Source organism: Haliotis rubra, unplaced genomic scaffold, assembly GCF_003918875.1.
Source record: "Haliotis rubra isolate DU_JTF1 unplaced genomic scaffold, ASM391887v1 Scf33, whole genome shotgun sequence".
In the NCBI taxonomy this organism is placed as follows: Eukaryota; Metazoa; Mollusca; class Gastropoda; order Lepetellida; family Haliotidae; genus Haliotis; species Haliotis rubra.
The window spans coordinates 2621469-2634710 of NW_025767002.1; the positions used below are offsets into that span (position 1 = coordinate 2621469).

General features: G+C 43.3%; 1 protein-coding gene across 1 annotated transcript; it reads left to right on the forward strand.

Moving 5' to 3' along the window:
* Positions 1 to 203: 203 nt before the first annotated feature.
* LOC124284115 (neuronal acetylcholine receptor subunit alpha-7-like) lies at positions 204 to 3620 on the forward strand. Its single transcript, XM_046720174.1, has 2 exons — positions 204 to 491; positions 1489 to 3620. Exon 2 carries the CDS (start codon positions 1509 to 1511, stop codon positions 2808 to 2810), a length of 1302 nt encoding a protein of 433 aa, XP_046576130.1. The 5' UTR covers positions 204 to 491; positions 1489 to 1508; the 3' UTR covers positions 2811 to 3620.
* The last annotated feature ends 9622 nt before the right edge of the window (positions 3621 to 13242 follow it).

A 13242-nucleotide genomic window follows, 5' to 3' on the forward strand; every position in this document is an offset into this window, starting at 1 on the left:
GCTACAAGATCAATAGTCATCACCACAGCACCATTATAATCTACATTTGTACCGCAAGAGATTGTGATTATACTGATTAATCTACCTTAATAACAACATCAATGAAGCGAATAGCTCTGACGCTCATTGTAGTCCCTTTTTACCTGGAGGCTCTCCCTTCGTAAATGCATTAAGGATCAATTGTTTATTAGGAAGGCCAAGAACTGATATGATGATCGTCACAACAACCGCAATACATGTATTATGAAGTATCCAGTTAATATATTGCAGAGATTTGTTCATTAATTGCAAACATGCTTTTCTCTTTATTAATTCCCACGGCTGTGTGTTTCATTGATTGGTGGAAGGACCCAATAGCGATGTGGACTGTTCACGTGAGACTGCAGGAGTGACATCAGCCTGATTTCAGTCGAACATATTACACTGTGGAAAGAAGAGACTGAGGCACGGGAGTGTTCCTTCTGTTCTGGGACATCATCAGTTTCTGAAAGGTAAGCGTACATGTCTTGGATATGTTTTACTGTCCAGAAAAGACTCTTATAACACATCCGTGGGCAGTGCTTTGTGCTCATTGGGCTCTCCTTTCATGTTCTGTCATTTCTAAACTTATATTCTCCAACTTTTTGCATGTCCTGTGTGTGTGTTGGTTCGTTCCATGTTGAAAATATTGTAGTAATCATGTATCTGTATTCGTTAATGACACCGTTAGGCGGCTGACTTTGTGTGCTGGCGATTTGGTGCCTGACTCTCAGGGTGTGGGTTCGATTCCCGGTTGGGACTCAGCCCAAAAAAGTACTGGAATTTGTACTTTACTAAGAAAGTGTAATCCCAAATATAACATATGTTATATGTGCAGAGGTGTTTACTGGTTTAATGTGAATTTCAGCTATCAATGTGTCCTGTTGATTTTCTTGTCAAAGTGTTTGGTTTTGCTATCGTTATGTTGTAGGCATCTATTTGTATTTGCTTACTCTAGAAGCCAGCTTGTTCGTTTATTGCTTATTTATCAATGATCATTGTCTGTCCTAACTGGGTTCAGACACTATGAAGTGACTACCGATAACTACATCCATCTGATGAGTATAAAACGTTTTCGACTTTATGTATTACCTTTAAATTTATCATTCTGTTTTCCACAAATCTCAGAAGCACCGCCCCGACTCTCAAAGACAGATGCTTGATTAGTTGAAGGCCAATTAACATTTTTTCAGCACTGATTCTTTAAAAAAGCTAATCTGTTTCCGATATTACGTGAACAAAATAGTTCGTGGATCAGTGTTACAAACAAAAGCGTTCAAAATATGATGTTCAATGGCCCGAGGCTGTAAACATTGCATTGTCTCCTTTCAAAGAAACTTATAGTATGCATGGCAGCGCAACTAAAAGTGGTCGGTGTCTTTAAAAATAATGACTTTTAAATAGTTTTAAAATTTATAGTTTGACGAATTTCGTTTGCTCGCTTCTCATTTTATCTATTTCCTCATCTAGGGATAACCTCGGAAGACGCAATGGGAAACCATCGGATGGTTATCGTCTTCGGCATATGTCTTTCCATCGCTGGTTGTTGTATGCCCTTCGCTGACTGTGCAATGGCTTCGGATGTAATTCGTTTGTTCGATGACAAAGTCAACAAGAACAATGTGAACGTGAAGCCTCTTCTCAACCAGACTGAAACCATGCATGTCAACTTATCTTTCAACCTGGTCTCCATAACAGAGTTCAATGAAGTTGATCAGCGTTTCTCCTGCAACGCCTGGTTGGATGTGTATTGGAAGGATGAACTTCTTGTATGGAATTCGTCCGAGTACGGTGATCTTAAAATGGTGTGGCCACCCAATGACAAAGTGTGGAGACCAAGTCTTGCGGTAGCTAACATACATAATGACTTCAAAACACTTGAGATCAAGTCAGGTATCGTCATGCTACAGAATGACGGCACTGCCAAATGGGCACCAGGAGAGGCTTTCCAGACCTTTTGTAAGGTTGACATTTCAAGTTACCCGTTTGACAAGCAGCGTTGTGACATTGAATTCTTCATCTGGGGTATGGGGCTCGATGAGGTCGTTCTCCATCCGATGCATGACGGAATTAACACTGACGCCTACAAGAAAAATGGAGAGTGGGACATTGTTGCAACTAAAGCCTACCAAGAAGTGCGAGGTACCACTACCATCATGTCAATGATTGTCGTATCGTTCCTGCTAGAGCGTCGCCCCTTCTTCTATGTCCTGAACATCGTCATGCCCGTCCTGGTTCTCGCCATCCTCAACGTATTCGTGTTCCTCATCCCTGTGGAGTCTGGAGAGAAGATATCTTACGGAATAACTGTCCTGTTGGCGTTTGGCGTTTTCATGAGTTTCATCAGCGACATGCTCCCCCAGACCTCTGAGAGCATCTGCATGCTGGCCGTCTACATGGCCAGCCTCCTCATCCTCAGCGCCGCCTTCGTCTGCATCTCCATCATCATCACCCGCATCCACCACAAAGAGTCGCTTGGCGATCCAGTTCCAAAGTGGGTACGGAATGCAACGCTGGCCCTTGAATGCCTGTCATGCCAGAACAAAAAAAGGATCGACCCGATGGGTGACGAGATAACGCGTGAGAAGGAAAAGGTGCGAAATCCTAACGCGGTCAGCGTTCTGCGGGCTTGGGAAGGAAGTGATCCGATGACCTGGACGAGATTCAGCCGCGCTCTGGACAGCTTCTGTTTCTGTTTCTTCACACTAGCAATCCTGGCAGTCACGGGTACCATCATGGTCAAGATGAAGTTCGGGGGAAACAAGATAACCATTGACTCTAAGATACATTGAGAATGTAACTTGCCCGAACAGCTAAACACGACCTGGCACATTCAGAATCGCTGGTTGCAATATATTTTCGGTAACATCCCAGAAATATTATTATGACCCCGGGAATAGGAAGAGAAGATTTTCAAACATTTATCCAATGGTGAATTCGATTTAGCTCGGCAAAAGAAAACTACCGTAAATAAAATCTATTACTAACTTAAAATGAGTAGTACAGATTCATAATATCGTAGATACTATTTGATCATAAATATGTTACAAGCAATTCCGTGTCAGTTCATCGGCCAAATGAGGCAATATGTTTTCTTTAATGCTTAAATAAACTGAATATGTATTTGGCCATGCCCACTCACAAATTGGTTGATTTGCGGGGTTATTCGGATAATCACAATTTGCACAGAGGTTTTCACGTTCATATTTCAATGAAGCTAAGTCATATCAAAATCAAACTTTTGTATTGTGTATTTAACACTTATATGGAGTGTGGGGCATTGAATTAGTGTAATACGATGACACAGATGAAATCAACGCTCTGTCCGTGGCAGGTGTAATTTACACATGGTATTTTCTCTCACACTCCCGTGGGTAAGAAATCTATGTCAGAAAAAAGGGATCAAATATATTTGTGGCATCGAATTCCAGGTCCGTGATTGGCTGCGCCATGGTGATTTCATGAGGTCAGATTATGACGGACGTTTTGCCTGATTGTAATTTATTGTTAAGTCGGTCGTGCTTTTGTTGAACTGAAATACGTCTATGTCGAAACATTGTAGTTATTGTGTAAATATATCTTATCTAGTTTAACATGTACCCCCATATGGGGCGGTGGGGTAGCCTAGTGGTTAAAAGCGTTGGCTCGTCACGCCGAAGACCCGGGTTCGAATCCCCACATGGGTACAATGTGTGAAGCCCATTTCTGGTGTCCCCCGCCGTGATGTTGCTGGAATATTGCTAAAAGCGGCGTGAAACCAAACTCAGTCAGTCAGTGTACCGACATTTAATTCCTTCGTATGAGTAGTGCGCCGTTTTCTTATGTATTAATGTGCCGCATTAGAGAACAGATGATTATGAGAATAGACAACGTATATACTACTCACACTTTGTTAAGGATCACAAAACTTCACAACTTTACTCAAACGTAGATTCATAATTTGAAATTGTATCCATTTTTAACTGGATAAATAATAATGTGATAACCCCTCTTTAGGCAAACAGTCACTTTAATCTAACCTTATGCACTTGATACATGAGTAACCATTAAAATGGTTTTCATGGCACCAATCAACCATTTTGCAAATCATGGAACGAGTCATTGACAAGTACACAACACCTGTCATTAGCAGGTATGGGTCCACAAGATGAAAGGACATACTGAAACCTAGGGTCCATGCTAACAATAAGCTTAGATATCTAAACCAAGTTTGACCCCACATCATAGTTTTCTGTTGAATCCATGACTTGATCCTTAGCAAAGTGTGAATAGTATATGTCGATTCGATACTGAAAAAAGCGCTTTGCCATGGTGTTAAGGGATAGATTGCCTCATTCGTGCCCATCAGATACCATTTGCAATGTTTGATTGTTATTTTAACGCCGCACTCAGAAATATTCAGGCTATGTGGCGGTGTTCTGTAAATAGAGTCTGGACCAGTGGTCAACAAGATGAGCGTCAATCTACGCAATTAGGTGAGTGAGTGAGTGAGTGAGTTTAGTTTTACGCCACACTCAGCAATATCCCAGCTTTATGGCGGCGGTCTGTTAATAATCGAGTCTGGACCAGACAATCCAGTGATCAACAGCATGAGCATCAATCTGCGCAATTGGGAACCGATGACATGTGTCAACCAAGTCAGCAAAACTGACCACCCGATCCCGTTAGTCGCCTCTTACGACAAGCATAGTCGCCTTTTATGGCAAGCACATGGGTTGCTGAAGACCTATTCTACCCCGGATCTTCACGGGTCTCTACGCAATTAGGATACTATGACATGTGTCTTAAGTAGGTCAGCGAGTCTGACCACCCGAGATAGTCGCCTCTTACGACAAGCATCGGTTACTGAAGACCAATTCTGACCCGTATCTTCAAGGGATCTACTACGTGATCTACGAGTGAGTGAGTGAGTTTAGTTTACGCCGTTTTTAGCAATATTCCAGCAATATCACGGCGGGGGACACCAAAAATGAGCTTCACACATTGTACCCCTGTGTGGAATCGAACCCGGGTCTTCAGCGTGACGAGCGAACGCTTTAACCACTAGGCTACCCCACCGCTCCCTCTACTTACGAGGATTGTAAGATAACAGATATCTGAGAGGCACGAGTGTTTAATCCTCAAGATCATGAGAACACGAAAATGTGTTTCACCTACTTAGACAATTCATAATAATGCATCACCAAGTACTCGACGAATACAAATAATCCGAAACAATCTGCACATTTAATTTGTTAGTGTGCTATCATTGTTGCAAATGAGTCAGTCACATATTGACGCTCATGTTGCTAGATCACCTGAGTCAATAAATGCGAGTGTTTCGAAAAGTAGGTGTGTACTTCATACCGTAGATGTATTTGCTTCAACACAATCCATTACATGGACTTCGAGCAACTATTAAGTTCAAAGTTTAAAAATATTCACAAGCTTTCTAGAAACAAGATGCAATAACGATTTCCTCAGGCAGAATTTAAATAGATCGTAAAGGACATTGTCCTGTCCACGATGAACCCGCTTGATAAACACATGGCTTTGTACTTGTATGTGACATTCTCGGGCAAGTCTCGCATAGCGCCGTTACGTGTCAATGTTTAATTTGCTTACAACGATCAAACACTGAAACCCATATGCATTTTATAGGTAAGTTATATATTGTCAATATTGATTCTAGTATATGTAATGTATAGTTAATCAAGTAGAATTGTTCTAATATGTGTCTTAATTGATTCCTTGACTAAATCCTGATGTTAGTAATTGATATATACTTTCTAGAGAGCACTTGTCGCCGCGAAACAGTTATCGCCAATACATCAGTATCACACGTGCGAAGTTCCGGTCAATTACAATTCCGGTATTTTTCCCCCACGGTATTTGACAACAATAAAGGATAGCAAAAGAACATTCTTCACGGTAAGTAACATCAGAGAAATATTAAAGATAAAGTTATGAACCTTATTAAAAAAAAGTTACTTAGTCGGGGGATGTCCCGAGACCTATATGTGTCCAGCTCAGTGAACGAGCTGGACACATCGGTGAATAGCTAATTTAGTATCATGATTAATTTTGTTTCATTAATTTACCGTACCGCGGAGTAAATTTGTAAATACCGCTAAAATATGGCGATAACTGTTCGGTAGCCAGTACAGTGTTAGCATTTCTTCTGTTATTTATTGAATGTTTTCATCACGTAGGTGCACAAGTTATACACTTGTTGTGGAGGCTGACGTCATTGTTTACTCATTTGATCATATTTATTCCTGTTATCGGGTAATTAAGGATTTTGTGGAACACAATTGTGAAAAAATACACCTAAAACAGTCATTGGTCTCTATTCAAACTGTGTCAACTGAAGGAATGTATTGAGAAAATCTCTCTCAACCAACTAGCCTCAATCCTAGGAAGATAATTAGTAATACCAAATTATTGTTAATTCCTTCACGTCACATTCATGCCTGAAATTGCAACGTTTCGACGAAGAAAAAAAATTATCTGTTTGATTGGCATTTAGAAATTGGTGACTAATAAGAAAGTAAGATTGTTTATGGATAACATGGATTCTTATACCGTTGTCAAGCAAGAGTGAAGTACTACAGCACAGAACAGACTTAGAAGAAAAAAATGGAAACTGTTCGTCAAACAATCACTCGCACTCTTTGCACTTCCTCTTCCTCTTTCTCCCTCCCCTCTCCACTCCCTCTCCCCCCTCCCTCCCCTCCTATCTCTTTGTGTGTCTATATCATATTTTCCATTCGATTCCATAAACCAATAAACATATAAATGAGGATATATATTTGAACAAGGATATCAAACGTCGCCTCTAAGGTTGCTTTATTGCGTCAAATTATATCTGAAAAGTCGACATTGTGAAGAATGACATTTGCTCAAAGACTAGCATTACATATTCGTGTAATAACTAATTGTTATTAACGCTACAGAACATGCGCAAAAGTCGTCAGATTTGTCCCCAATACTTATTGTGTTTAATACATGGGCGTTCCGTAAATACGAATTAATGAATTTCATTATCTATGTACAAGTTATAGAGTTCCTTATTTCACGTGAAAGCAGGACTCTATTGTCGATATCCACTTTGCTTAACCTTGATCGGGCATCAAACAAGAGACCACTAATGGATATTGTGTTGCATTGTGATTCAAATCTTAGGTTCATGTTTATACAACTAATGGTATTTGAATAGTTAGCACAACCAACCTTCGAGAAATAAAATATGTCTCAGCATTATATGTTATGTATTTGTTTAACTGTCTAACTCTTCTCTAATGCAATAACAATTAGAGGTGTGACGATACAGAAATTTCACGATACGATACGTATCGCGATATCATGGAACGATATGATTCGGTACGATGCGTATCACAATATGCTACCTTTAGTTATTTTCTTTTAAAAAGTGTATTTTGATAACAAGTAACAGTGTAAATTTTGACATAACCGTCAATTTCTAGTGAAAATTCACAATTTTAAGGTCAACGATACATATCACGATACGGAAAAAAGTATCGATATATTATATCATCACACGGTGGGTGATGTGTAAGTGACTGTGTCGTGAGGTACGATCATCAACTCTCGGCGGTCCGTCTTTCAAGTAGTACAAGTTCGGTTCGCCGTCTTTGATGTCCACAAGGTCTACGTTGTACGTTTTCATGGACCATATCGGATCGGTGGCGCGTTTTCTGTTGTCTCCCTCGTATTCTCCCGGCTGGTACAAGTACCTAACGCTGACCCGGTCCGGTAATGATTTCTGTTTTATCGCGACGTGCTGCTGCCGACGACGATTCGACAGATTTCATTTTGATGGCTTCGACGGGTCTCTTGCCCACGAGTCTGGTGACTTCCTTGTTGATGGCATCCACCACTCGCGGTAAGCGTACGACCCATTCCGTGTTTCTGTTTCCGGGATCCATTAAATCCTGCGAGTATTGGTGCGAGAACAGGCGTTCGGCTAGGGTGCGATTGAATCTCTCAACGAAGGCTTGGCTACGGTGAGCTCCCGTTATACCTCGTCTCACGTGACACGGCTCCCATGAACTCGCGTCCGGGATCGACTTGCAATACCGTAGGCCATGTCAAGCAACTGCGTTTGTATATGTGTTCAAAGGCTTTGGCGACTTCGTTCGAATCTTTCGTTGTCAACGGTTCGACTTACTTGGAGGTCGGCTTTGTGGAGGTTGAAATGTCGAATTTTCTTCTCGGGATGTATGGAGGCGCCGGCAGGTAGACTTGCCAGATGGCTTGTTTTTTAAGCCAGGTTTTGGCTTTCTCTTCCGAGACTCGAGCAGCTTTGGCGAGTTTCGGGATGGCGTCCGCGCCTTTCCAGTACCCTCGCAGGCTGTAATAAATTTTCTCCATGATATATGTACTCATGTGTGCGTAAGTGTTCAATTATTCGATACGCGTTTGTGTCGTACGGGTAAGTGGTGACTCTGTCAATGGCGATCCATCGTTTAGTGTCCATGGGAGACAGCGAGGTCTTGTTGATTCTCAGTCCATATATCCTGTGTCCGTCGCTTCTCAGCATGTTCATTTGGTGTTTGAACGTTTTATTCTTGATCAGGGCTTCCTTGAATCTGGCGTGCTTGATGTGTTTTTTCACCACGTGTTTTTTCACGCCTTTCGCCTTTCGGAATTCATCGTGGTCGGCTTTCTTGATGGAATACATCTTGGGTCTCAAGCCGAAATACTCGGCGATCGGAGTGCCCGCGCATTCGTCATTCATCTTGCCTAGCACTTTTTTGTTGACTTGGCTGTGCATAGCGTGATCGCTATCATTGAGATTCAGACCATCTTACGAGAACGAGATGTATTTTTCCATGTTGTTGGGGATGCACATTATGTTGCGTCAACTTCGCGATGGCCTGCATGATCAGGTGAGAATCGTAACCGCGAAGATTGTGAAACACAACGGGGATTTTGATGGTCTTGGGATTGATTTTGAGCTTCAAGTTGCACGCGTTGTGAGCGGCACCTCTGTTCTTGCCGGTGATGTGGCAGTGATCTCTCACGACATTCCCGTTCAGGGGGTTCGTCGCACACGTGGCAATTCTTAGCTTTCTTACGAGTTCGCCAGTCGTCTTGGGTCATACCCATGGGGACGATGGTGTACAACTGATTTTCTCTTCATTTTGCAAACACGTGAGAAATCGTTCGGCCACGTCGGGACCTCGGTAGACCACGGGAGCGTACGTTTCCCCGTCGAATCGAACGACCATGTAACCGAACCCGAAGGCTTTGTGTTCTTGCGTTTTATGAGTGAAACTTTTTTTCCGGGGATGACGACGCGACAGTGTCGACGGTTTTGACGAGGCCTTCGAAGTCAGCGTAGATGACGTAGGGCACGGGCATTTGATGTTTGTGGTTGAAGAATTTAAGCGTGTTTTTCTTTTCGTTGGGCATGTCTATTCGGATGGCCGTCTCTCCCACGCCGCGGCAATCATCCCGATGGGATTCCAGAAGGTCTGCTAGCATGAAGCCGTGCAGGCACCTTTCGCAGAAGTGTTTCTTTTCCTTATGCTTCGATTGATCGTACAAAAGTCTGTTGGAATATTTTATCCACGTGTAGTGATACTTGTCGCCTTGCTGCAACATGAATATATTGATCATCTTGCGGTGTTCGTTTGTGAGGGAGCTGATCCTGTGTACGATCGTTTTATTCCCTTCGTGCCCGAAGATATTGATGACTATATCGTCATTCTGTTTTTCGATTTTGGTGACCTGGGAGATGGGGATGGGTTCGTCTATGCCGTCCCAGTTGATCCCATCGTCTTCAGGATAGCTCGAAAATCTGTCTGAATGTACTTTGACCGGAATCTTCGCAGATCTGATCGCAACCCTCATGCTATCATCGCCTTTGATTTTGAAGTTGACCATGGCTTGCTTTTTCTTGTAGTACGGTGGCAAGTCTAGGTACGACCTTCCTTTGAACGGCACGTAGTTTGCTACGTCCGGGTAGACCGTGTCGATCGTGTCCATGACCTAAACCCGAGCCCATGTGCATGTAGCGTTCCAGGGACTCTCGTATTTTTGCAAACGAGGTGTTGATGGACGCGTCGACGGACTCGGGCTGAACGTGCTCGATGGTGCCGTCCGTCTTCTGTTTGTCCAGCGACATTTTCACCGTGAGTTGAAATTTGAGGCTTCCCAGATCGTTCAGTTCCTCGCCGACTTTGCCGCCGACCAGCAGTTTGATGTCGTCGACGTCCATGTTTTTGTCAACGTCCAGCCTCCAGCCTCTAAGATACTTACCTACCGCATGCTTCGTCTGCATGAACCGTTGTTTGACGGGTTTGTGTTCCTCCAGCAGTTCGAGGAGCTCAGCTTTCCTCATGCGCGAATAACCTCTGAGCCAAGGCTCCTTCGCTTGGAGTTTGAGCTGTTTCACAGTGGGTTGTCGTCGTTCGTCTTTCATGCCGAGCAATCTAGGTTGTTCGCTATAGTCAGGTGTGAAGTCAAATCTCTAATAGGATTTTCGTTGCTATGTTCGGCTGCGAGTCAAAATCTCTAGTAGTTTGTTGGTGTGCGAAGTATGTCTCGCTGTTAAATGTTAGGAACCACGTCAATACGTTGGATAGTTAAACTTTCAACCGACTTTTAAAAAAAAGAAGTGATTTTCGTGATGCATGTTAGATTTTTATTCTGAGCAGTCGGTTGCGTTCGTTGAGATAGTCTCTTTTCGTCAAGTAGATGAGATGGCCTCGTACCAAATCCGCTCCATGGGCTTTGCAACGATGATAATGGCATTTCACGCCCACGCACATTTCGCACGTGTAATTCATGAAACCCTTTCGTATGCACATCATGTGTATGCCGCAATATTCGGTGGTGCACTTCTTGCCGCAGGTTTTAGTTTTTCCTAGCAGCACGTACTTGCACTTATATGGTGCGTGTCTTCCCAATACGGTCGCTAGACCCAGCGCCACGAAACTCAGTTCCCGGTCTTTCTGTTCCGTGGAAGGTGTGTAAACTGTGAGAGGGTGGGTTCGTTGCCGAGAGGTTCGAGTCGTTTGCCGGTGAGCAGGTAGTATTCTCCGATGGCGTCGTCGACGTTTTTGAACGTTTGAACAGCATGGTTTTCGCACGAGAGTTGGTCGTTGATGAACTGTATTCTCTGCAAGCGTTTTTTTGCATACTCGGCTTGCGCGGCTTGCAGTTTCTCCAAGGCCAAATCGTGATGTTTACGTTCCGTTTCCATTTCGGCCACGTTCGACGTTCGTAATTTGGAGAAAAGATAATTTCTACCTGAAAATGCGAGGGCGTTGACTAATGCACCACCGACCATCATGGCGATCGTAGCCATTTCTTTTTTAAAATATGATAATATTACTTCAAAATATTTTCCGGTATAATTCCTTGTTTCATGAGAATGTCCTTGGTGGCCATCGCCATCCCTAAGTCCATGACGAGCATGCCCATGTCCTGCATGTTCAAATCGAGTTTGATCGTAGGCTGTTTGAGAACCATTTTCGTTAAGTGAGCATAACCTACGGTTAGTCCGGCAACTACGGCGGCGTGATATGCATCGTTGACGAATGTTTTTCCTTCAGACGACATCGTGTGTGTATATATTAAATATATATATATATCTTTTATATTTTCTTATAACATAACATGCGGATTTATATCTAATTGTGATTGCGTCGTCTTCTGCTGTTGTGTTGGTGGTGGTGGTTGCTTGTTATTATTATAAAGCAGCATAACGACGACGACCACGCTTAATCCAGTTGCTGCCACGGCGGCAACAATCCACGGAAAATTATTATTTTTGTGGTGCTTGGCTAAACCACCTTTTCTACAGGCGGCAACTTTTTTAGGATTCTTGGGGGTGGTGACTTGTTGTATCTGTGTCGTCGTTGCTTCCTCCGATGGCGTTTTCTCCTCCTGTTGCGCATCCATGTGGTATATTATTATCATTATTATTTTTTTCTTCTTTAAATTGACAATGCTTTGCCGTGATGATCGCCGCGGTAATCGTAGCTAAAACATGCCATATCTGTGGTACAGCAGCAGCTGACAGCACTCAAACGTGGTAGATGAATGGATCTTTCTCGAGATCTTCCCACAGGTAAAGTCGACGTTCCGGTGGAATTGGGAGGAAGTAAGACGCTACGCCGGCATAGACTTGCGTTATGACAGACCGTCGGGAGTGTGGTCGCCCCCACCACCTAAGTATTGTTTGGCTTTGCCGCTAAGCGCGAGCGCCACCATTCTCTCTCGCTTGTCGTTTTTTATATTATTATCATCGTCATCCAACGTTTGTTTGAGCAGTTCGTCGCACTCCATCTTATAATGTAACAAATAATTTTTAAGTCTAATAAAATAAAATGCGATGCACGCGAAACACAGCGAGATGAAAGTCAAGTTGCACACAACGATAGTGTCGAACATCGTTTTTGCTTGAGTTATGCTAGAATTTGCTTGAATTTTGCTAGAATTTTGCTTTTAAGCTAGCAGACTTTATACGCCACGGGTTGGTTGGTTTTCAACAGGAGTTTGGTGTGCTTCGTTTCGGCGAGCTGTTTCTTCACTCGTTCTCGTTCTTGTTTGGTCGGGATCACGTCATTTTCTCGCAAGCAGTTCTCGAACGAATCCCTGTCCTTGCAGTGAAACAGGGCAACCCATCGCGTCTGTTCCCATAAATCCTTAATCACCGAGTTGAATTTCTGCGTCAAAACCCAAGAGCTGTGCTTTGTGTTTCGGCCCAAGAAGGCCAGGTACGACAGCACGTCTCGTTTTTTAACCATCTCCTTGTTGGTGCAGCAGTCGTCCAGGATGAACAGTGTCGATTCTCCTTTCAGCTTGTCGTGGTAAGCGCGCTAACAGTCCTACAGACGAATTCCGGGATCGATTTTGTGCACGTCCGGTCCGTCATCACCCACATCTATCCATGTACGTCTTGTTCACCCATAAAGTGGGGCAGAGAATGTGGCCGAACACGTCACGATAGTAACCTTCCAGCATGTCCAGCACGAAGCCTGTCTTGCCGCACCCCGTCTGACCGCATACGAGGGCGCAGTAGGGATCGCGAGGTAAATCAATAAATGGCTTGCACGAATCTTCCATTGTCTATATTGAGTTGTGTGTCTATAATCACGTACAAATATAAATTTAACTTGCCAGCCGGATTTTGAGCTTTTTTGGTGATTTGGATCGTGGTCCCCTCGGTGCTGTTGTCGATGCAACGTCCGCTGCCATGTAGTCTGTCGT

Excerpts from the sequence above, each read along its gene's own strand:
- LOC124284115 (XM_046720174.1), top strand. The coding sequence starts at position 1,509 with ATGGGAAACCATCGGATGGTTATCGTCTTCGGCATATGTCTTTCCATC.